General features: G+C 54.5%; 1 protein-coding gene and 2 non-coding genes across 7 annotated transcripts; all 3 read right to left on the bottom strand.

The window, feature by feature from the left end:
- Window positions 1–408: 408 nt before the first annotated feature.
- TNPO2 (transportin 2) lies at window positions 409–18,723 on the bottom strand. 5 transcript variants are annotated; one of them, XM_070373593.1, is made up of 26 exons: window positions 18,567–18,721; window positions 17,251–17,294; window positions 15,846–15,957; window positions 14,873–14,948; window positions 14,641–14,790; window positions 11,733–11,839; window positions 11,511–11,644; window positions 11,345–11,426; window positions 11,150–11,272; window positions 10,925–11,043; window positions 9,540–9,600; window positions 9,279–9,444; window positions 8,917–9,069; window positions 6,667–6,892; window positions 6,296–6,467; window positions 5,759–5,845; window positions 5,573–5,680; window positions 5,316–5,474; window positions 4,759–4,846; window positions 4,472–4,570; window positions 3,609–3,704; window positions 3,195–3,300; window positions 2,841–2,940; window positions 2,687–2,761; window positions 2,440–2,567; window positions 409–2,356 (listed from the first exon to the last, which is right to left on the bottom strand). In XM_070373593.1, the coding sequence occupies exons 3-25, from the start codon at window positions 15,942–15,944 to the stop codon at window positions 2,460–2,462; spliced, it is 2,694 nt and encodes an 897-aa protein (XP_070229694.1). In that variant the 5' UTR covers window positions 15,945–15,957; window positions 17,251–17,294; window positions 18,567–18,721; the 3' UTR covers window positions 409–2,356; window positions 2,440–2,459. The 5 variants fall into 5 exon arrangements, with proteins under 5 accessions (XP_070229694.1, XP_070229695.1, XP_070229697.1 ...); XM_070373594.1 differs by lacking the exon at window positions 17,251–17,294 and having other exon boundaries at window positions 18,567–18,723; XM_070373596.1 differs by lacking the exon at window positions 18,567–18,721 and having other exon boundaries at window positions 2,466–2,567; window positions 3,195–3,270; window positions 17,251–17,408.
- On the bottom strand, window positions 4,642–4,717 carry LOC138988713 (small nucleolar RNA ZL2). The gene has a single exon (XR_011464977.1). It is a non-coding gene; the product is annotated as a small nucleolar RNA ZL2 (small nucleolar RNA).
- Window positions 6,538–6,608, bottom strand: LOC138988703 (small nucleolar RNA SNORD41). Its single transcript, XR_011464969.1, has one exon. It is a non-coding gene; the product is annotated as a small nucleolar RNA SNORD41 (small nucleolar RNA).
- Window positions 18,724–20,334: the final 1,611 nt, after the last annotated feature.

Genomic DNA, 20,334 nt, shown 5'->3' with positions numbered 1-20,334 from the left:
GCCTCTGCATACCCAGGTAAGAGATTTTTTATTTGCCTTTAATTGTTGTGCATGTTTTCCTGGGTCCCACAGCCTTGACGTTGGGCTGAGCATTATACAAATCCAGAGTTGTGAAACCAGCCCAAGAGTGCTGCAAGGTCTTGCTCTTTGCCACTCAGTTTAGTCTTTAGCCCATGGTGATTTTGAATCTGTGCTGTAGTGAGCTCCCAGACTGCAATTATGTCCCAGAGACTGTGTTGCATGTGCTATATTACCACATTTAATGTTTACTCTTACTTCCCCACTCCTCCAGTTATTTCCTGACCTGATTCCTGTACATCCCATTTCTAAAACTTTCCAGGCCCCCCTCTACATCTCTTCTCTACTGCCAAAACCCAAGGACACAAGAGGCCAGATGGAGACCAAGGGTTTCACAAGAAACTGATCTTTACTCAACAAAGTTCTACACAAGTGGAATCTCACGCCACCTTGGCGCCAGTCCCCAGCACAGCACAGTAACAAATGGACAGACCCTGGAGCCCGCAGGAAGAAAAGGATGAGGGGAAGGGGGGATGTGGGAACGAGAGGGACTGCAGATCGAGGCCAGTCAGGGTCTGCAGCCCTAGGCAAGGGAAAAAGGTTGAGAAGCTGAAACTTCATTGTGCAAAAATCAACCAAAATAAATTAAAAAATTAAATAGTCTTCTTAAAAAAAAAAAAAAAAAAGAGAGAAGAACTAGAACCAGGCCCCCCATCTTGGATGGAGAAGGGGTTACCAATCCCATCAGGCAGCCAATCCACACACCCCAAGACCCAGCAGAGGATTCTCCAAAGCACTGGAATTACCAGAAAATTAAATGATTATTTTTTTTTTCTTTTCTTTTTCTACAAACGGCTTCCAGAGACCTGCTGGAGTTTCACAGCGGGGAACCAGCTGGGTTTATGGAATGTGCACCAGAGCCCCTCTGGCAGGGCCCCAGAGGGATGGATGGAGCAGGCCCCAGGACGCAGGAATCCAGTCAACCCCCACCCCAGCAAATCGCAAATTGCAAAGAGGCCCCCAAAGAAATAGAAAGCAGGGAAAAGAGAAAAGAAAACCCCAGTAAGGGGGTTGCAAGGCTTGGTTTCAGTTTCTAGGCCAAATGGGAAGTAACCACCCCTCCACCTTAGGGGAGTCTCTCCCACTGTGAAGGAATCCCCAAACAATCCCACAAGTTTCACTGTCCTAGTCTGGTGGGGTCTTAGGACTTGCTGGAACTGTGATCAGGAAGTCCCAGGGCCAGAGGTGGGTAAGGGAGTATACCGCCCTTCCCTTCCTCCAAGTTTTCAGTTTCTTTCTGGCTGGCAAAACCTAAACCTTTGTCTTCTGTCACCATCAATTAAATGCCCTAGCCTGGCCCTTGTGTTAAAAGTCAGGCCTGAAAGAGCGCTCTTGGAAGCAGAGAAATGAACTGCCTTTGAAACGGACTTGCTTATAGCAGCTCTGGCTGCTCCCAGCTCTCTTCAGTGGAAAAGGTTCCATCCAGCCCAGCATCTCCGTAAGTCACTGGGGCTCAGGGGAGGGAGAAAAAAGGTGACCTCTGGCCAGCCCTGGCCACTTTGGTGGTCCCAACTTTTCTGGCTGGGATGGGAGAAGGAAGGGGGACACACTGGCTGAGGCTGCCACAGAGCTGGCAAGAAGTGTGCAGAGCAGGTCCAAAGCGTGCGCGTGCTGACTGAGTGGCCCCAAGGTGGCCATCCTCTTCCCCTCACCCCCACCCCAGGGTCCCAGTGGAGGTCCCCAACCCACCCAGCCCTCCCTAATCACTGCCAATTCCGGCAAAACAGCAGAAGCTTCTTAAACTCTAGATGCAGGTTACACGGAAGGCCTTACGAGTTAACTCAGGGGTTCACTAATTCTACTGTCTCCATGCAGTCGGGGAAATGGTGGGGCGGCTGGCCCAGCCTGGCTGGCGACAGCACCCGCACATGCGTGTAGCCATGTGTGTACATGTGAGTGTACATGTCTCTACAAGGACCCCCCTCCCCGCCTGCTTTTCCCTTGCCTCATCCTCAGCCGGATTTGGTCGGCCGTGTTGATGCCTCCCTCCCACGTGGCTCGCCCAAGTAGGCTGCCTGAGGTGACCCCAATTAGAGCAAGGGGTCCTTGCTGCTAAGAAGTCCCACCCCCCTCCCGTTTCTAGGATGAGCGTGGAGGCCCCACCCACCTGCCCACCCTCTGACCAACCTCCGGCCAGCCATGGCAGGTAGATGGACAGGGAAGGCGTCTGGATTTGGGTCCCGCTAACTCCTCCCTAACCCCCCTCGACCAGGGCACAGCGACTTCTGGACGCAGCACGCTCCCCAGCAACCCCTCTGACAACGACGCAGACAGAAACCTGTGGGGAGAGGAGGGCGTTAGGGCCTGTGCCATCAGGGCTCCTGTGACAGCACCAGCCCTCTGTGAACACAGGCCCCACACCTGGCAGTCGCGATGCTTGTCTAGACCCCGTAGAAGGCTGCTAGCCTCTCCTTCAGCAGTGGCGGGAACTGCTCCGAGAACTGCTGCCAGTTTTCCTCCCCGACTTGGTCTTTGAAGCCATGGAGGATCTGCAGTGAGGGAGGTGTGGTGAGGGGCGCCCCAGAGCAGGGCAAGAGGAGGGTGATCTCAGTCTCTCCCCACCCGCCACCTCCCAAGACTAGATTAGGGCCCAGCTGGGGGGCCTCACCTTATAAAACATGTCCCGAAGGTCATCCTTCGGGCTCACCCAGGAGGCTACAGCATCGCAGAAGAAAATAAAGTCCTGAAACGTGACGGATCCCGTGTGAGGGTCCGTCCAAGCCCAGTCCCAGCGCCTTCCCTCCGAGCCCAGCTGCCCCAACCTGCACGACGCCCCCAGGATTGACGCCTATCATCATGCAGATCCCACGGAAGGCCGAGTCCTTCTCCTCGTTGTCCCTGATGTTCCTGAGGGACGTGCACCTGGTTTGGTGGAGTGGGGGGGGGGGGAGGGGGGAGGTAAGCGGTGGGGGATCAGCCCCTGGGGCTGGGGCACCGTGGACATCTATGGGGGACACTGGGGAGCGGCGGCAGGTCAGTGGGTGGTGGGGCTGGGCTGGGGGAAACAGGAGGTCAGGGCTCAGTGGGGCTGGATCGTGTATCCATGGGTGGGCAGGGCAGGGCTGGATGGGTACTGGTGAGGGATGGGGTGGGGCCCGACCCGGGTGGGCACACACCAAGGCCGGATGAACTGCTGCAGCATGGGGGCCACCTCCTGCGGGCACACGTAGCCCAGGCGGCCGATGGTGATGGCTGGAATGGCAGAGGGACTCGTCAGGCGACCTGCAACCCCGAGCGGCCCGGGTACGTGGCGGGGCCTCCAGCACGAGGCGCCAGCCCCACCCCACGGGCCCCAAGGGAACAGCTCCTGCCAGCTGTTTGGGTCCCCAAGCTTGGCCCAGTCAGGGTCTCCTCCCCATCCAACTGGGGTCTCTCCCAGGTCTCCCCTTAGGCCAACGTCCTTCCCAGGCCTCCACCCACTGCCCTATTCCCATTACCCTCCCTGGGTCTTTCCCAAGATCTCTTTGTCAGCTACTGACTGGGAAGCCCCACCCCCGGGAGGCTGCCAGTGGCTCAGGCCTGCTGCCCACCTGTGTTTTCCAGCAGTGTCTTGGGTGTGTTGGGCCGGTTGATGATCTCCACCAGATTGTTGAGGACCATCTGCACATAGGGCTGCATCTCTGCCCCTAGGGAACAGAAGAATCAGAGCCCTGCGTGGCCCACAGCACCCACACCGACCCTAGTCCCATCCAGACACTGGCTAACCAGTGAGTGAGCAAAAAGCCATCTCTAGATGTCTGCAGTCCAGGATCCGTGGCCAACCAGAGACAGACCTGCACCCACCCAACACCAGAAGCCTCCCTGGAGTCACTGCTGGACACCAGGGTGAGACTACACCACCCCATCTCCCTATGGGGTAGGCAGGGCCAGGGGAACCTTCAGAGAAAGTCTCCCAACGGATCCCAGTGGGGCTTTCAGTCAGTTGCTTGTAGAGGAAGGAGGTGACGATGAGTCCAATAAGAACAGGCCTCCTGTCCCTGTGCCTCTTTGGAGAAGCCAGTTACACATGGTCTTTTAGCCATCTGTCCCCATCTCAGATGAAAATGTTCAGAGGTGTCCCCTCATCCCTGGCCAATCAGCACCTGCCTCAAGGAGCACCAGGACCCTCAAGAGCAGTGGTCCCCAGCCTTTTTGGAAACCAGGGACTGGTTTCGTGGAAGATAATTCTTCCACAGACTGGGGTGGGATGGTTTCAGGATGATTCAAGCACGTTACATTTACTGTGCACTTTACTTCTGTTATTACAGCAGCTCCACCTCAGGTCATCAGGCATTAGATGCCAGAAGCTGGGGACCCCTGCTCTAGAGGGAACCTGTTGATCAGGGTTCCCTGCCACCAGGCTGGGAACAAGCCAACGGGAAGGGAAAGGGCCTGCCCACCTATGGGCACTTACCCATCTGCATGCAGATCTCACCGATGGCCCAGGTGGCATTGTTGCAGACAGAGATGAACTCGGGGTTCAGGTTGGTGCCCAGGATGGGCATGAACTCAGCTGGTGGGGAGAAAGAGGGGTGCTAAGCAGAGGGGCCAGCCAGGGTGAAGCCTCCGGAAACCCGAGGGGCAGGCCCCATCAGACAGTACGAATACATCCCAGTTCGGTCACAGTACTCCCAGGTTGTCATCTCCATCACTTGAGGCCAGGGCTGGGGTCATAGGGTGGGGACGCAATGGGTGTCGTACCGATACAGGGCTTGACATGGATGAAGCAGGCTTTGGTGAGGTCTCCCAGGAGGGCGAAGGAGCTCTGCCGGACCTCAGGCATCGAGTCCTGGGGGTCAGAGGAGGGTCAGTGTGGCAGGGCTCCCCTTCCCCCAACCAGCTAGCGGCACAGTTCTTAGAGCATGAGCTGATCCTGCCTCTTCCTAGCACCAAGGCTGCAGGCCCATCTGAAGATCCAGGACTCAGGGGCACATGAATGAGTGCCCTGCGCAGGATACCACTTAGAACTGCCGCCCATACTGATACACTGGGGGTGGGGAAGTGATGTTGGAGAAGCTTCTGCTTTCACATTTCCTATTTTCTACTTTTTAATTTCCTATTCTGTTGACTTTTTCAATGAGATTTTACTCATGTCTCATTTGAATCACTTTCTAAAATAATCACCAGCTCTTTTAACAAGTCCCTTCTCTTTAATATCCTCGGGGCATAACTAAGGCCCTAAGTCCACCCCAGGGAGCCCACAAAGGCTGCTGGGGGTCACCACTGTCCACTGAGAGGCCCGCGAGGGGTCCACCCACCTGCATGCACTGAAACAGCAGTGTCATGATGTTGCTACGGGCGACCAGCTGCTCCACGTGTCCACCCAGGCCCTCAGCCAGGCCACTAAGTAGGTCTAGTGCCACAATCATGAAGTCCTTGTCAGGGGCCTCATACTGCTCAGGGTGCTGGGTGTACATCTGGGCACAGAAGGGGGAGGACAGGGAGAGGGGAGTGAGCTCAGGCTGGGGCAGCAGCAGAGGGATGGATGGAGAGGTGATGGCGGTGGGCTGCTCACCATGGCCTGGGCCAGCGTCTTCTGCACCAGGGTGACGCAGCGCTGGTAGACCGGCTCACAGTAGGGCAGGAAGCCGCTCTGCAGGGCAGTGGCCACTGATGACAGGCACTGGCAGAGAGAAGGGCAGGAGAGGTGAGCTTAGGAGTGTGGAACAGGGCCACGGGAGAGGGCCTGAAGCTGACTCACCTCCAGCAGGGGGAAGAGGTCCTTGTCTTCATCTTTGAGCTCGTTCCACTTCTGAATCAGTGGAGGCATCAGCTTCTGGATGTATTCCTGGAGAGGGAGCAGCAAGTTGGGGACCCCTGGATGCAGGTGGCAGCCTGGGAACCAACATGACTCCCTCTGACTCAAGAGGCGCTCATTGTTTGAACCATGAGGTCTAGGCGCTTTCCTTTGGCTCCTGGGGTCCTCGCCAAGTAGCCAGACCTCCAGGCCCTTCTAGTTCACTCCCTTCTCACCCATCCTGAGCCCCACCCGAGTTGATGCTTCCTGCTTCCCATGGGCCCCTGAGCTCCCCCCGCCCAGCACTTACCACGCTGTCTCATAACTGTCTGTCTCCCCTACTAGACTGAGAGCAGGGCGAGGGCAGGGGCCGGGTCTGTCTGCCTGCCTGTCGAGGTCATGGCCACGTCCCTGGCGTGCGACAAGGGTCGCCACCAGGTCACTGGATGCCGGGGAGGGGGACAGGGGGATCAGGAGGAGGGAGCTGCTGTGGGGTCTCACCGGCTGGTTGAGGTGGTGGCCCACAGAGTCAGCCAGGGTGCCGATGGCGTCATAGAGGATGAGCAGATTCTTGTGCTGGTACTTGCCGAAGGCGAAGACGAGGGTGTCTAGGATGTAGCTGAGGTAAGGCACCAGCTCCGTGCAGGCCTCCTCCTCCAAGGTGGCAAAGGCACTGGAAGGGGCAGAAGTGTTCAGTGGGCCGCCACCGGTGGGCTCTGGGTGGGGTTCAGGAAGGGGACACTCGGGATCAGCCAGTACGAATACGGTGAGAAATCAGCGCACTGTCAGGAGTCATAAGTATCATCACTTCCCGGAGGGCAGCCAGTGGGGCAGGTGAGGTGAGGTCTGTGGGGCCAGGGGTCGAGGGTCACCTGCAGGCCGCCTCCTGTACCCTCTTGTTGCCATCCAGGATTCGCTTGAGCAGCTCCGTCATCAGAGGCTTCAGGTGCATGTCGGGGGGCTGGCTAACCACCCAGTGGGCATAGCGGCTCAGGGTCCAGCAGGCGATGGAACGGACCAGGGCCTTCTTGTCCGACAGGCACTGGATGAGGTGCGGGATCAGCTCAGGCAGGTAGGGCACCATGCCCTGCATGCAGCCTGAAAGGACCGGGCACAGACGCGAGGCTGAGCCAACTGGGCCAGGCCACATCCACCCTTATGGGCAGAGGAGGAAACTGAGGCATGGAGGTTAATAACTGTCTCAGAGGCACAGAGTCAGTGAAAGGCAAGGTGGGGATGGGAAATGGCATCAGACTTCCCTGGTGGTCCAGTGGATAAGAATCTGCTTGCCAATGCAGAAGATGCAGGTTTGATCCCTGGTCTGACAAGATCCCACATGTCTCGTGGAGCAACTAAGCCCACGTGCCACAACTACTGAAGCCCACGCACCCTAGAGCCTGTTCAGTTCAGTTCAGTCGTTCAGTCGTGTCCAACTCTGCAACCCCATGAATCACAGCACGCCAGGCCTCCCTGTCCATCACCAACTCCCGGAGTTCACTCAGACTCACGTCCATCGAGTTGGTGATGCCATCCAGCCGTCTCATCCTCTGTCGTCCCCTTCTCCTCCTGCCCCCAATCCCTCCCAGCATCAGAGTCTTTTCCAATGAGTCAACTCTTCACGTGAGGTGGCCAAAGTACTGGAGCCCACAACAAAAGAAGCCACCTCAATGAGAGGCCCCTACTTCAACGAGTAGACTCTGCTTGCAACAACTACAGAAAGCCTTCGCAGCAACAAAGACCCAGCAGCCAAAATACATAAATAAATACTTTCCTTTCCATCAGCTCCACCCCATCCCAGGGCTTGTGCTGTCATCTGGTTACTCTATGTGCTCAGTCGTGTTCAATTCCTAGCGACCCCATGGATTGTAGCCTACCAGGCTCCTCTGTCCATTGGATTCTCTAGGCAAGAATACTGTAGTGGGTAGCCATTTCTTCCTTCAGAGGATCTTCCCAACCCAGGGATCAAACCCACGTCTCTTCCATCTCCTGCACTGGCAGGTGGATTCTCTACCACTGGGACACTTGGGAAGCTACCTGGTCACTAGTTCATAGATGGCTGGGCTGCAGAGTTAACTCAGCCTTTATGGGCAGCAGCAACCAAAGTGGACAGAAAGCACCTTTCTTTTGAAACCTTTCTTAGATGTCTGTGACTTTTTCCCCCTACTTTTCATCTTCCCTTTCTAAAAAAAAAAAACTCTGAATGTGTCTGTCTCTTTTTTCACTGCAGATCACAAGTAACAGCATACCCCTTGATCATCCCAGCCCTGAGATCTATTTTTACCAGTTCAGGTCAATTCCTTGAGATCTTTCCCATTAAAATGAAGAACACTTCATATGTTACAGCAGACCTGGGTGCTGAGGTAGTCGTGTGTGTCTCCTATCACAGATCTGGAAAGCCCTCTGGCAATTCACCCTGTGCACACCAACAGGACAAAGGGAGCCAGAAAAGTGAAGGAAACACCAACTCTGCATACTTCTGATCCTGGCAGGCCAGCCTCGCAGTCAGAGCAGGTTTGAGGCCTAGCTTCATCCCAGGTGACAAGAGAAGTGGTGTAATTCTCTTTGCAGCTGAGTTTCAAGAAACCTACCTCCTCAGGTGGTGCTAAGCCCACAGGACAGGGCTGCCTGTTATTACCGTTGCTGGAATTATGCTTAAGACCTCATGGAACTGCCTTTCTTTGAGAATTAAGGAGAGGACTTGCATTTGGGGGTCCCTTTCAGGCCTTTTGGCTGAGGTGGTTGTTGTTTAGTCACTAAGTCTTGTCCGACTCTTTGCGACCCCATGGACTATAGCCCGCCAGGCTCCTCTGTCCATAGCATTTCCCAGGCAAGAATACTGGAGTGAGTTGCCATTCCCCCCTCCAAGGGATCTTCCCAACCCATGGATTGTGCCTGCGTATCCAGCATTGACAGGTGGATTCTTTACCACTGAGCCACCTAGGAAGCCTATTCTTGGGCTGAGGGAAAGATTCAAATCCCTGAGCTGCTTGGAGTGGGGTGAGCAGGCCGCTAGAGAGAACCTGGGGATAGCCTCGCCCCCACCAGCCCTCCCTGAGCCAGCCCCATCTCACACCAGCATGAGGCTCAGAGGTCACACGCAGTCAGGCTGGAGAGTCACTTACCCTCAGCAATGGCACCCAGCACCAGGATGCCTGACTCCTTGACCACCCACTCAGGGTGGAAGAGGAGGTCCTTGAGCAGGGGGAGCAAGTGGGGCAGCAGTTCCTCCCGGAAGACGTTGGCCAGGACATCCAGTGCAGCCGCCGAGCACTTCCCTGGGGCGGGAGAGGAAATCGGGGAGGGGGGCGGGGCTCAGGGAGGCACATGGGGCAGGCCACCAGCCCTCCTTTCTGTAACCCCTGGGATCCGAGGTCGTGATTTGAATCTTTGTGATTTGCTCTGCATAGGCTCCCTCCCTCTGAGAGGGAGCCCAGGGCCTGCTGTCCCCTACTCCCCACTTCATACCACAGGCCAGGCCACTCACTCAGATTCCAGTCCGACAAAGCGTCGTCGTCATCATCATCCTCCGCGTCCTCTGAGCCATCAGGCCGCTCAGCCTCATGGGGCAGCGTCACCGTGCGTGACTTGTGGAAACGTGGCTTGATGTCCTGTTCACTGTCAGGGACAGCCTCATCCTCCTCAACATCCCCCTGTGGAATCAGGCAGATGGCTGAGACCCCCAGAGGCCCCCAGAACATCAGCCTTCCTTCACCCTGCCCATGACTGGTAGTCAGCCCTAGCTAACCTTCAGCAGGATGATGTCGATTTCCGAGTACTTCATCCCTTTTACCAGAATGGGGATCAGCCTGTTGGGAGAGAGGCTGTTAATCAGGATGCAGGGGCCCTAGAGACAGCTTACAGCCTGGGGAAGAGGAAGTGGAGAGGAGTTGCAAGCAGGAGCATCAAGGCGCCGATGGGTAGACCATACATGCTGATTCCATTTGTCCTGCATCCATTAATTTCCCTTAGTGGGCACTATTCCCAACAGAGTCTCAGCCACTGTGACTGAGTCAGAGCTGACACTACTCCTAGCTCCACAGGAATGCTCTTGATCCAGACCCCTGGCCACTCAGTGAATTCCAGGCCCCCACACATGCTGAGAAGCTTGGAATAGTGTCTGACCCCTTGTTGTTTAGTTGCTAAATCCTGTCCAACTCTTTTGCAACCCCACAGACTGTAGCCCACCAGGCTCCTCTGTTCATGGGATTCTCCAGGGAAAAACACTAGACTGGGTTGCCATTTCCTTCTCCAGGGAATCTTCCTGACCCAGGGATCACACCTGTGTCTCCTGCATTGGTAGGCTTGTTCTTTACCACTGAGCCACCAGGGAAGCCTGATTCCTAACATGCCATAAAGCAGTGACACACGGCCCTGCCCTGTCACCAGGCACTTCCTGGCATGGGGCCAGGTTGGGGAGCTAACAGGCAGGGCAGCCTCCCCAACTCCACTGGAACCCATGCACCTCAGGATCAGAGATTTTGACTAGAGTCTTCACTGAGCTGGGGACAGACAAGTGATTCAAGTTGATCAAAGAGGATCAGCCCTAGAACTTTTACAGAGACACTGTAAAAGAGTAATGTAAAGAGAGACTGTCTTTACTCTGAGGTTCCCAAGCTAGAAGGCTGCAGAAAGTACTACCATGAGGGCAGGCTGTGCCTGAGAACAAAGTAGACACAGAGGAAGTAGATCTGAGCCCAGACGGGCTGCCGTTCACATCCTTTGAGCACCTGGATCCAGCTATGCCTGAAGCCTCTGTTGCCTTTTTTTCCCCTTTGGCTGTGCCAGGTTTTAGTTGGGGCACACAGGATCTTCACTGTGACATGAGGGGTTTTTAGCTGAGGCATGTGGGATCTAGTTCCCTGACTAGGGACCTAAACGTGGGCCTCCTGCATTGGGAGCAAGGAATTTTAACCACTGGACCACCAGGGAAGTCCCTCTCTGTTGATTTCATCTTTTCCACCTATAACTTAACATAATTTTTAATCCATTAAAGCTACATACCTACCATTTGCAAAATAAACGCACACAGGAATAAAAGCAAACCAAGACAGTTGATTGGGATGGGCTAGCACAGAAGGGAAGGCAGAGGGGTGGAGTCTGGGGTGGACAGAGGGCAGGAGCAGCACTCACTGGACCAAGTGGGAGGCCAAGACTTCCTTGCAGATGGGCTGCTCAGCCAGCGTCAGCCAGAACTCACAGGCCTCAAGGGCCACGTTCTCATCGTGGTCCTGGGTCCTCTGCAGCATGTACTGGGGTGGGGTAGGAGAAAGACTAAGGCCAGGCCTGGTGAGGGGTGGCTCCCCACGAGCCTCCCACCCCACAGCACTGCCATGGGCTGGCCCTGGCCAGGTGTACCTGGATGATGCTATGCATGTGGGGGATGAGCCTGTCAATCCGCACTTCCAGCAGCATCACTAGTGCACGGCACACATTCTTCCGCACCTCAGGGTCATCGTCCACAGCCAGGGCAAACAAATGCTGCAGGGGAGCCGGGGTCAGCTGCGGCTGGGCCCTCAGCCCTCTCCCTACACTCCCCAGCCCATGGCCTACCTCAATGAAGGTGTCAATGTTGTCCATCAGCGCCTGGGCCCGGTCCATGATGAACTGATTCACACAGGCGATGGCATGGGACCTGGCAGGGAGTGGGTCAGCACATGGGTCACCCCCAATCCCACCCATCCTGCCCCCTCCCAACCCCCTGCAGACCCCCACCCACCGGATCTTGGGGCTACAGTGCTTAAAGAACTGGAGGAACTTGGGGATCATGATGTTGAGGGGCCTGTTGAGGGCATCGCTGTCCAGCAGTTCAGACGAGTCCTCACAGATTTTCTGCAGGGCTCCGAAGGCTCCCTGAGTGGAGAGCAGCAGACACATGGGCAGGAGTCCCAGTCGGACCCCAGCTCCCGCTTAGGCAGGCAGGCCGTGGCTGGTCGCCTACCTCACAAGTATTGTAATCCTCCGAGTTGAGAAGGTTGCACAGCTGGGGCAGCAGCTCGGGCCACATCTGCAGCTCACCCTTGGAAGCGATGGTGGTGATGAGAATGCCTGGGGCGGCCGGGAAAGGAGGCTGCCTCAGGCTAGGTGCAGGCCTGCGTGGCGCCCCGGCCCTCCCTGCTGTGCTATCATTCCACCAGCACACACGCTGTAAGCCCTGCTGCTGCTGCTGCTGCTAAGTCCTTCAGTCATGTCCGACTCTGTGCGACCCCATAGATGGCAGCCCACCAGGCTTCCCCGTCCCTGGGATTCTCCAGGCAAGAACACTGGAGTGGGTTGCCATTTCCTTCTCCAATGCATGAAAGTGAAAAGTGAAAGTGAAGTCACTCAGTTGTGTCCAACTCTTAGCAACCCCATGGACTGCAGCCTACCAGGCTCCTCCATCCGTGGGATTTTCCAGGCAAAAGTACTGGAGTGGGGTGCCATTGCCTTCTCCGCTGTAAGCCCTACACACACTTTATTCTTTTTTTCTTTTTTTTGGTCACGTGGCACGTAGGATCCTAGTTCCCAGACCAGGAATCAAACCCCTGCCCCCTGCACGGGAAGCACAGAGTCTTAACCACTGGACTGCCAGGGAAGTCCCCTACACACTTTTGAGATTTCTCTTTGTCTTTCTGTATGCCAGGCCTGTCTCAGGCCCTGAGATACAGCACAGAACTAAACACAAAATCCCTGCCTTTAGGAGCGGATCTGTCTAGTGAGGGAGGCTGCCTGGGATAAAGATAAATCAGTAAAAGTCCTGGGAGGCGAGATGCCAAGAGCTGAGGGAGGAAATGGAACTGAGAAAATAGGAAGGACTCAGGGTGAAGGTAACAGTTTTTAATTTGGAGGCTCAAGAAGGCCTTATTGGGTGACACCTTGCTATCTGAGCAGAGACCTGAGGAGGTGGGGGAGAAACTGTCTAGGTCCCTGGGGAAAGAACATCTCAGGCAGAGGGATCAGCAGGTATAAGAAGTCCAGGGTCATGCACAGAATTGGTGTGCTCCAAGACGGATGGTAAGGAGCCAGCGGGGCTGAGCAGAGGACGATAGGGAGAGTGGCAAGAGATGAGGGCTGGGACGGGGAGGAGGCACATCGTGCAGGGCCACAGTGGCTTCAGGGAGGACCACGTCCTGCTTATTAGAGACCCAAGTTGTGAAGTGCACGGACTCTGGAGCAGTCTGGCAGCTGAGCTGAATATGGGTGATGTCAGTGCAGAGATAGTATATTTAGAGCCAAGAAGTGGCAGTGTTTCCCAAAGGCGGGGGAAGCTGCCATCGCCAACACTCCAGATGACCCTGGTTCACATGTCTGCTGGGAAAGACATTCCCTGCAGTGGGCAGACTGGCAATGCAGTCCCCAGGCCCATCCCTGTCTGTGTGACCTTGGCCACATTACCTAAGGGCTCTATGACTCAATGGGAATAAGGATCCCCACCCGCCTGGGACTTCCCTGGCAGTCCAGTAGTTAGGATGCCACAATTTCACTGCCCGGGGTTCAACTCCTGGTTGGGGAACTAAGATCCTACAAGCTTAGGGTGATTGGGAGGCTTCAGTGATTTAACTCAAGTACTTAAGAGCAGAAACTGGTGCCGAAAATGAGTTTGCTAAGTCCAGTTCCTCTTGGTGGCCTCAGAGAAGGCTAAGGGTCACTTTGAACAAAGACAACAGGCCCCAAGATCAACACTTCCAGCAGGTCCAGTAGCTAGCTCAAATTTTTAATACCATCTTTTTGTCTTCATTGCATTTATGATTAACGCTACCTTCCCTTTGAAAGTGAAAATGTCCAAGGCTCAGTCATTTCTGACTCTGTGTAGTTCATGACGCTCCTCTGTCCATGTAATTCTCCAGGAAAGAATACTGGAGTGGGTTGCCATTCCCTTCTCCAGGGGATCTTTCCAACCCAGGAATCAAACCTGCATCTCCCAAAACTATCTGAGCCACCAGGGAAGTCTACCCTGCTGTACAGAGCAAGCAAATCTGTCTCCCCTTCCCACATTTCTTTTGCCATGCTGCATGGTTTGCAGGATCTTAAGGCTCCTGACCAGGGATTGAACTCCAGAACCCTGCAGTAACAATCCTAACCACTGTCTTGTTTTAAATAGTTATATACAATTCCCACTTAAAAGTAATATTTAAAGTTGATATAGAATTAAATTTTAAAATTTTAAGTCAGTTATATGTCAGTTATATCTCAGGGGAATTCCCTGGCTATCCAGTGGTGGTTAGAATCACATTTTCATTGCTAAGGGCATAGGTTCAATCACTGGTAGGGGAACTTATTAATTAATTAATTAAAATTAATGAATTACTAATGAAATAAAAATTACATCTCAGTAAATCTGAGGGGGGGAAGTAAGTTGGGAACAATAGTAGGGCTGGTGTTTATCAGTAGTGAAAAGGCTGAAGGTAAAATTGCTTGAAAGTTCTTAGTCCTCCTCCTATAACTTCCTCAGGCAGTATTTTGGAGACAGGAAGGTTCCAACACAAACCTAACCCACATTTCTCCTAAGTTATCATTGGTGAGTTAGCAGAGAGCCCTCATATTTTAGTCTGCTGTATCCTTGGAGCTAACAGAAAATTCTGGATGCTGAGTGACTGCCTAAGAAGTAAGAACAGCTGTTTCGGGAGGGAGTGGTTCAGAGCATGGACCTCATTTGGTCACTTCTGAGCTCTGTTACTGGCCAGACAAAGCCTCTTCACATCTATGTGCCTCAGTTTTCACATCTGTAAAATGGGAGCAATAACAGTACCACCAACCGATGGTGCTGGAACATTCAGTGAATCAACATAATTAACATATTGAGAAGGTTCTTGGCCAAGAGTGCCAGCTCAGAGCATCATCAGAGGCCAACTGCCACTGCGCTCTCTCACCTATGGTGGCCCGGATGAGCGAGGAGGCGTCGCCAATGTTGTTGAGACATTCCTGTTTGATGAAGTCGGCCACAGGCGGTGGAAAGCTCTGGTAATGTGCCTTCACGTTGTTCTTGAGGATGAGGCCACTGAGAGAGCGAGTTGGCTCATCTGTGGGAAGAGGGCTGGGGCTCAGGAGACCACAGAGGAGAAAGTGGGGTCCGCCTTGGGTAGAGGGGCGCCAAGAGCATACCTTCCGATTTAAGTCTCGTCAGGACGAATATCAGGTAGTTGTTGAAGTCAGGAAACTGGTTCAGTTGTTTGAGTTTCTGCTAGGTTGTTAAGGGTCTTGGCAGACAGGGACCCCCACTCTTACTGCCATATAACCTCTGACTGCTGGGATTGGGCAGCCAGCTCCTGGGACCCCACATGTCAACCCCCACACCCAGAGTAAGGAAGCATTTCAGACACATGAGATTCATACAGCAGACAGGGGAAGATGCCTCAGCTTCCCACCACTCCTGAAGATCTGGCCAGAGCAGGAGAGGGTGAACAAACTCTGCTGTATCTGAAAATTAGCAGAGGCTACTCAGCTCTGCTGCTGCTGTTAAGTCGCTTCAGTCATGTCCGACTCTGTGCGACCCCAGAGACGGCAGCCCACGAGGCTCCCCCGTCCCAGGGATTCTCCAGGCTAGAACACTGGAGTGGGTTGCCATTTCCTTCTCCAATGCATGAAAAGTGAAAAGTGAAAGTGAAGTCGCTCAGTCCTGTCCGACTCTTAGCGACCCCGTGGACTGCAGCCCACCAGGCTCCTCCGTCCATGGGATTTTCCAGGCAAGAGTGCTGGAGTGGGGTGCCATTGCCTTCTCCGATACTCAGCTCTGCTCACTAGCAATTCAACACAGCATACTTTTTTTTCTTAAAGGGACCTCACACTTTCAAGTGAAATTTGCTTACAGTATATATAAATAGATTAAAAGTTTAACAGTATTTTAAACGACCAACTGAAAAAAGGAAATTTTACTCACGAACCTAAAGCCAAGCACCAGCAAAAAGTGTCTCCCTCTCTGCTGGGAAAGGGACCCAAGAATCCTAATCCTTAATTCTTTGCCGAAGTCCGCTCCTGCCTCAGCAGAAGGTCTGGGAACTTGGGATTCGACCCCTTTCTCTCCGGGAGATGCACTTGTCGGCCCGGTCCCCCCAGACCAAGAAGGAAGCAAGGATACATCCTGCACGATGCGCTGCGTGGCTGTGTTAGGCGACTGCGAGTCTTTGAGCAGCTGAAGGACCTGCTGGAGGCCTTGCTCGTCTGGCTGCCAGTCCATGGCGCAAGGCGAACTGCGGGGGTAGGGGCCGGGATCAGCACCGTACCTCGGAGGCTCTGTGGCAGTCCCAGGCTGAGCCCCCGCTGAGGTGATGGCGGCGGCGGCGGTAGCAGGACTGGAGCGTCCTCGGCGGACGGGCGGAGGCCTCCGATCCACGCCCGCCCAAGTGCGGGGTCCCCGCCAGCTGCGCCATCCACGGCCACGCAGTCGCGGGCTCGGGAGCGCGGGCGGGGGTATGTGGAAGCGGGCCATGCGAGGCGGCGGCGGGACCCGGAGAATCCTCATCCCACCCAACGCCGGGCCTTCGTCCCACCTCGGCCCATGCCGCCGCGCTTGGCTGCGGGCCCTAAGGCTTCCACTTCCCTTGAGGCTGCTCGGCGAGGACCCAGCCACCTCCCCATTCAGGGGCCCTGCCCCAGAACACGACAGCGCCCCAGCCCCCCTGGTCTTTCCCGTGCCGGCAGGCAGTCCAGCGATTCCCCTAATCAGACCCAGAGCAGTCGGCAGACAGGTCCCCGATGCCTCTCCAAATGAGAGTCAGCAAAGGCCCGCCTATTCGACAACAGAAGCCCCCTGGACGAGTCCCTGTCGCTTCCCCAATCAGGTCTGGCCAAGCCTCCCCCCACACCGTTCCAACAACCCCACGCCCCAGTCAGCACTAACTCCCACTGATGGATCACTACTGCTTCCCCTAATCAAGTTGGACCAAGCCCCCCACCACCTCTAGCAGGAAAACGTCTTCGTCCGAGCCCTGCAGCTCCCCCGTTAGGCCTGGCCAAATACCCCCGAAGCATTTCCCCCAAATGCACCCAGCTACGCCTCGCAGTCAGAGCCAGCAAAGCCCTCTAGGCCGAAGTCTCACGCCCCTCCCTATCAAGGCCCAAAACCGCCGCCCCCAACTTTTCAACGCGGCCTCCCAGTCAGACCCAACCAAGCCCCGCCGAAACAGACCCACACACACACCCGATCCTCGCGACGTCCCCTAATCAGGCCCTAAGTAGTCCCCATACACTTCCCCAATCAGACCCCCTCCAGCCCGACCCCAGCCGCCCCAGTGGCCCAATTTTCGCGGCACCCGGACCTGGCCCGGCTCCGAGGCCCCACCCCCTAAGCCAGGCTCGGTTCCCCCATCCCCCGCCCCGGCCCATTCTCGCTGCCTCTCCAATTGGGCCCAACTAGGTTCTCGGCCTTTCTCGGTCAGGCGCGGCCCCGACGCCCGGGCCGCGCGCAGCGCAGGCCCGGAGCCCGGCGGGGGTCGACGAAAGCCAGGGCCAAGCCGGTCGGGGTCCGGGTGAGACTCACTTACCCGGCCTCGGGCGGCAGCAGCGAGGCCTTAAGCTGCGGCTTCTCCTGAGACTCGCGCGGAAGGAGGGAGCCAAAGAGAGGGAGTAAAAAAAAAAAAAAAAAAAATAGAAAGAAAGAAAAAGAAAACGCGGCTGTATATGAACCGCGGCGGCTTCCGTACGCCGTTCAAATAGGCCTAAATGACCCAATCGCGGGAGGCAGCGGTCGCACGTGGCCTGGCACCAGGGAGACCTAGGCCCCGCCGAGGTCGGGTCACGTGACCAAAGAGCCGGCGGCCCTCTAGGCCTCTCTGGCCAGCTGGTCCTCCCACCGTCTCGTTTTCTCAGCCTCGCTCGCTGGCTTGACAGGAGCTCTTTGCTGGAAACGAGTTTGGTGGCGCGCGGGACTTTTAGGTATAACTCCCCTCAGCCAGAAGCATCTTCACTTTGTCACCAACCCCCCTACCCCCCCCCCCCCAGAATTGAACTGTGCCTTCCTCCCCGATTCTGAGAGTACTTAGCAGGAGTACTGTGCGAGCAAAGAGTTGAGGGGACAGAGCCTAGGGTGGACTTTATACCCCATAGACAAAGGAGGGAGAGCCAGACAAAGGGAGTGCCTGAGACTGGCTGGGTTCCTAAAGAAGCCTCTGCCATATTTTGCGTTACCTATTTACAGTGCTGTTTGACAAATATATAAGGCACCCTACGAGGACATAAAATTTTAAACGAAGTGAAATAATAAACACTAGAGCAAAAGACCTAACTCTTTTCTCTACCTGACTCAAAATGAGGTGAAACAATTCAGGAAATTTAAGGACAGGAAGATGAAAAGAAAAAAGACATTCCGTGATTCTTGCACCGTCTGAGGACAAAGTAGGGCACCTCTTTTCCAGGAGCAGGAGAGTCCCGGTTCCTCCTCTCCCAGCCCACCCCCATCCACGTCTCCACCCTGCTGACAAAAAAGGTGGGCGACGTTCTGCCACTCCAACTTTAGTTTCTCCATTTGTCGAACAGATACAAGACTAGTTTGCTGGGTTAGAGATAATCCAAGTTAAGCATTACAAAACCTGAAGTAAATTGTTCCTCAAAAACGTGGTTTCTACTCCCCGAGGTTCAAGGTGGTCCTTTTACTGCATTTGGACCCTTCCTAAACCAACATTTACTGAATCAACTAGGGCTCTAATCCCAAAGGACATCCCAGTCCTGCCCTGAAGGCCGTTTTGGCCTGCGGGGAGGCACAGGTTAACTCTAGCCCCAGACTGGAAGGAGACAGATTTCTCAGTCCACTTGCCCTTGGCAATGTCAGTCCTGGCTCCGTTCATTCATGAAAAATAGATACCTAAGGCCTCTCTTGACGAAAACCGAGGCCGCCAGGATTTGGGGCGAGTCAGTTGAATCCACACTCCACTCTAAGAGTCAGGATCCCAAAGAAACAGACGAGTCCCACCTCAGCCGGCTCCGCTGAACAGGAACTGGGTTTGAGAGACACGCGCCGAAAGCCGCCTACGCACGCGCAATGCTCTTCCTCGTGCGACCTGAGGGCTTAGAACTACGAATCCCATCCTGCCTTGCGCAGGCGTCGCCGAGCTTACGAACTCTGGCTGAGACTCAAACCTGAGGGGTCTAGAGACTTTCTGGAGTTGTGTGTTGAGCAGGACGAACGAGGTTGAGGGGTGGTGACTAGATTTGGAGGTTGAGGGAGAGGGTGCAAATCAGTTTTCTGCTCAGGGTTAGGGGTTGCCTCAGAAAGGGTCGGGTAGGGAGCGAGTTGGAGATGCAGGAGAGAATTTGTTAATGCTCACCCCCCCCCCCCTTTTTCTTTACTTTCTTTCCTTTTTTGCCCGTAGAGTGTGACATCCGGGGAGTCTTAGTTCTCTGACCAGGGATTCATTCTGTGCCCCCTGCAGTGGAAGTACGGAGTGTTAACCACTGGATCTCCAAGAAAATGCCCCTCCCCCTACTTTTGATATGTCAAGTTTCCAGCGGCTCTGCGCAGGCTTTGTGGGGAGGAGTCGGGGAAGAAGAATGTGAGCGCTGCTGCCAGTATGATCCACAGTATCGGCCCTCATATGATCACGGGTCTTTTTCTCTTCCCCAGATGGTGGGTTTCAGTACTGAATCGAAAAATCGGAAAGAAAGAAAAAAAAAAAAAGCCCGTTGATTTCTTATGCACCTAGTGCCTGTCAGTGTATAAATGGTATTCTCACAACAGCCCTGTACACAGCAAACTTACTTCAACTAGAAGAGCTCAGTGCAGAAAAGAAACTAAAAAAATTGGAGCCAAAACAGGAATCTGAGATAAGAGACAAACACATCTCAGTTTACAACAGCCTCCCTGCCTGAGCACATCACATTGCACCCACATTTCAAGATATTTCTCAAACAAGGTCCCCAGACACAAAGCAACTGCTTCACCTTGAGAAACAACAACAGACCCTTTGAATGTCAGGGTTAATGTTGACTATATGAGCATTGTTCTTACTTTAGAACTTCATTCTAGATGTTTCAGTATTTCATCTATTTTATAGATGAATAACCTGAACCACAGAAAGGCTAAATAACTCACCCAAGATCACACAGCTAAACCGGGACTGTGTGACCCACCAAAACCTGAATTTGATTCTCTGCCCTCTTCTCTTTTCCCAGGTCAGGGCAGGTGAGCTCAGTGAAAAGAAGTGCTGACACTCCAGAATAGAGGCTGAGCTGCTGCAGGGTTGACCTACTTCTCCCACTTGTTTCTTTTTAAAGATCCAGCGGCTGTTGGTGGCTTTGAGGGAAGAGGAGGTAGAGATGGCTCCACTGGCTTCTTATATCCCTTCCCCCATACTACAACTCCAAGGCGAACATCACACCTGGGCCAGCTCAGCATCATCAAAGGAGGGAGACCTTTTGCCTCATGTGGGAAATAAACCAGACAAGCCTTACTGTGTGTTAGCAGGAAGTAAGGAGGAATGTCACCTGTTTCAAAGTCTACTTGCTCAGTCTTCAAGCTGGGCATGATTCAGCTCAGTCTTTGCACCTGCTGTTGCTCAAGCCTGCAACACTCTTCCAAGGACCATCCTCATTGCCTGTCCCACCTCCTTCAGGACTTGCAACAGATGGTGTGA

This window comes from Bos mutus, chromosome 7 (assembly GCF_027580195.1).
Source record: "Bos mutus isolate GX-2022 chromosome 7, NWIPB_WYAK_1.1, whole genome shotgun sequence".
Lineage (NCBI taxonomy): Eukaryota > Metazoa > Chordata > Mammalia > Artiodactyla > Bovidae > Bos > Bos mutus.
Note: the sequence above shows the minus strand (reverse complement) of the source record. Positions and strands in the feature narration are given on the sequence as shown.

What these genes read in the sequence shown, in the direction of transcription:
- TNPO2 (XM_070373592.1), bottom strand. Translation starts at nt 16,229, where the DNA reads ATGAGGATTCTCCGGGTCCCGCCGCCGCCTCGCATGGCCCGCTTCCAC. An exon ending in GCTCATCCGGGCCACCATAG is followed by an intron (nt 11,840 to 14,640) that starts GTGAGAGAGCGC and finishes CGGCCGCCCCAG; the next exon opens with GCATTCTCATCACCACCATC. An exon ending in ACATGCATAGCATCATCCAG is followed by an intron (nt 11,044 to 11,149) that starts GTACACCTGGCC and finishes ACCCCACCCCAG; the next exon opens with TACATGCTGCAGAGGACCCA.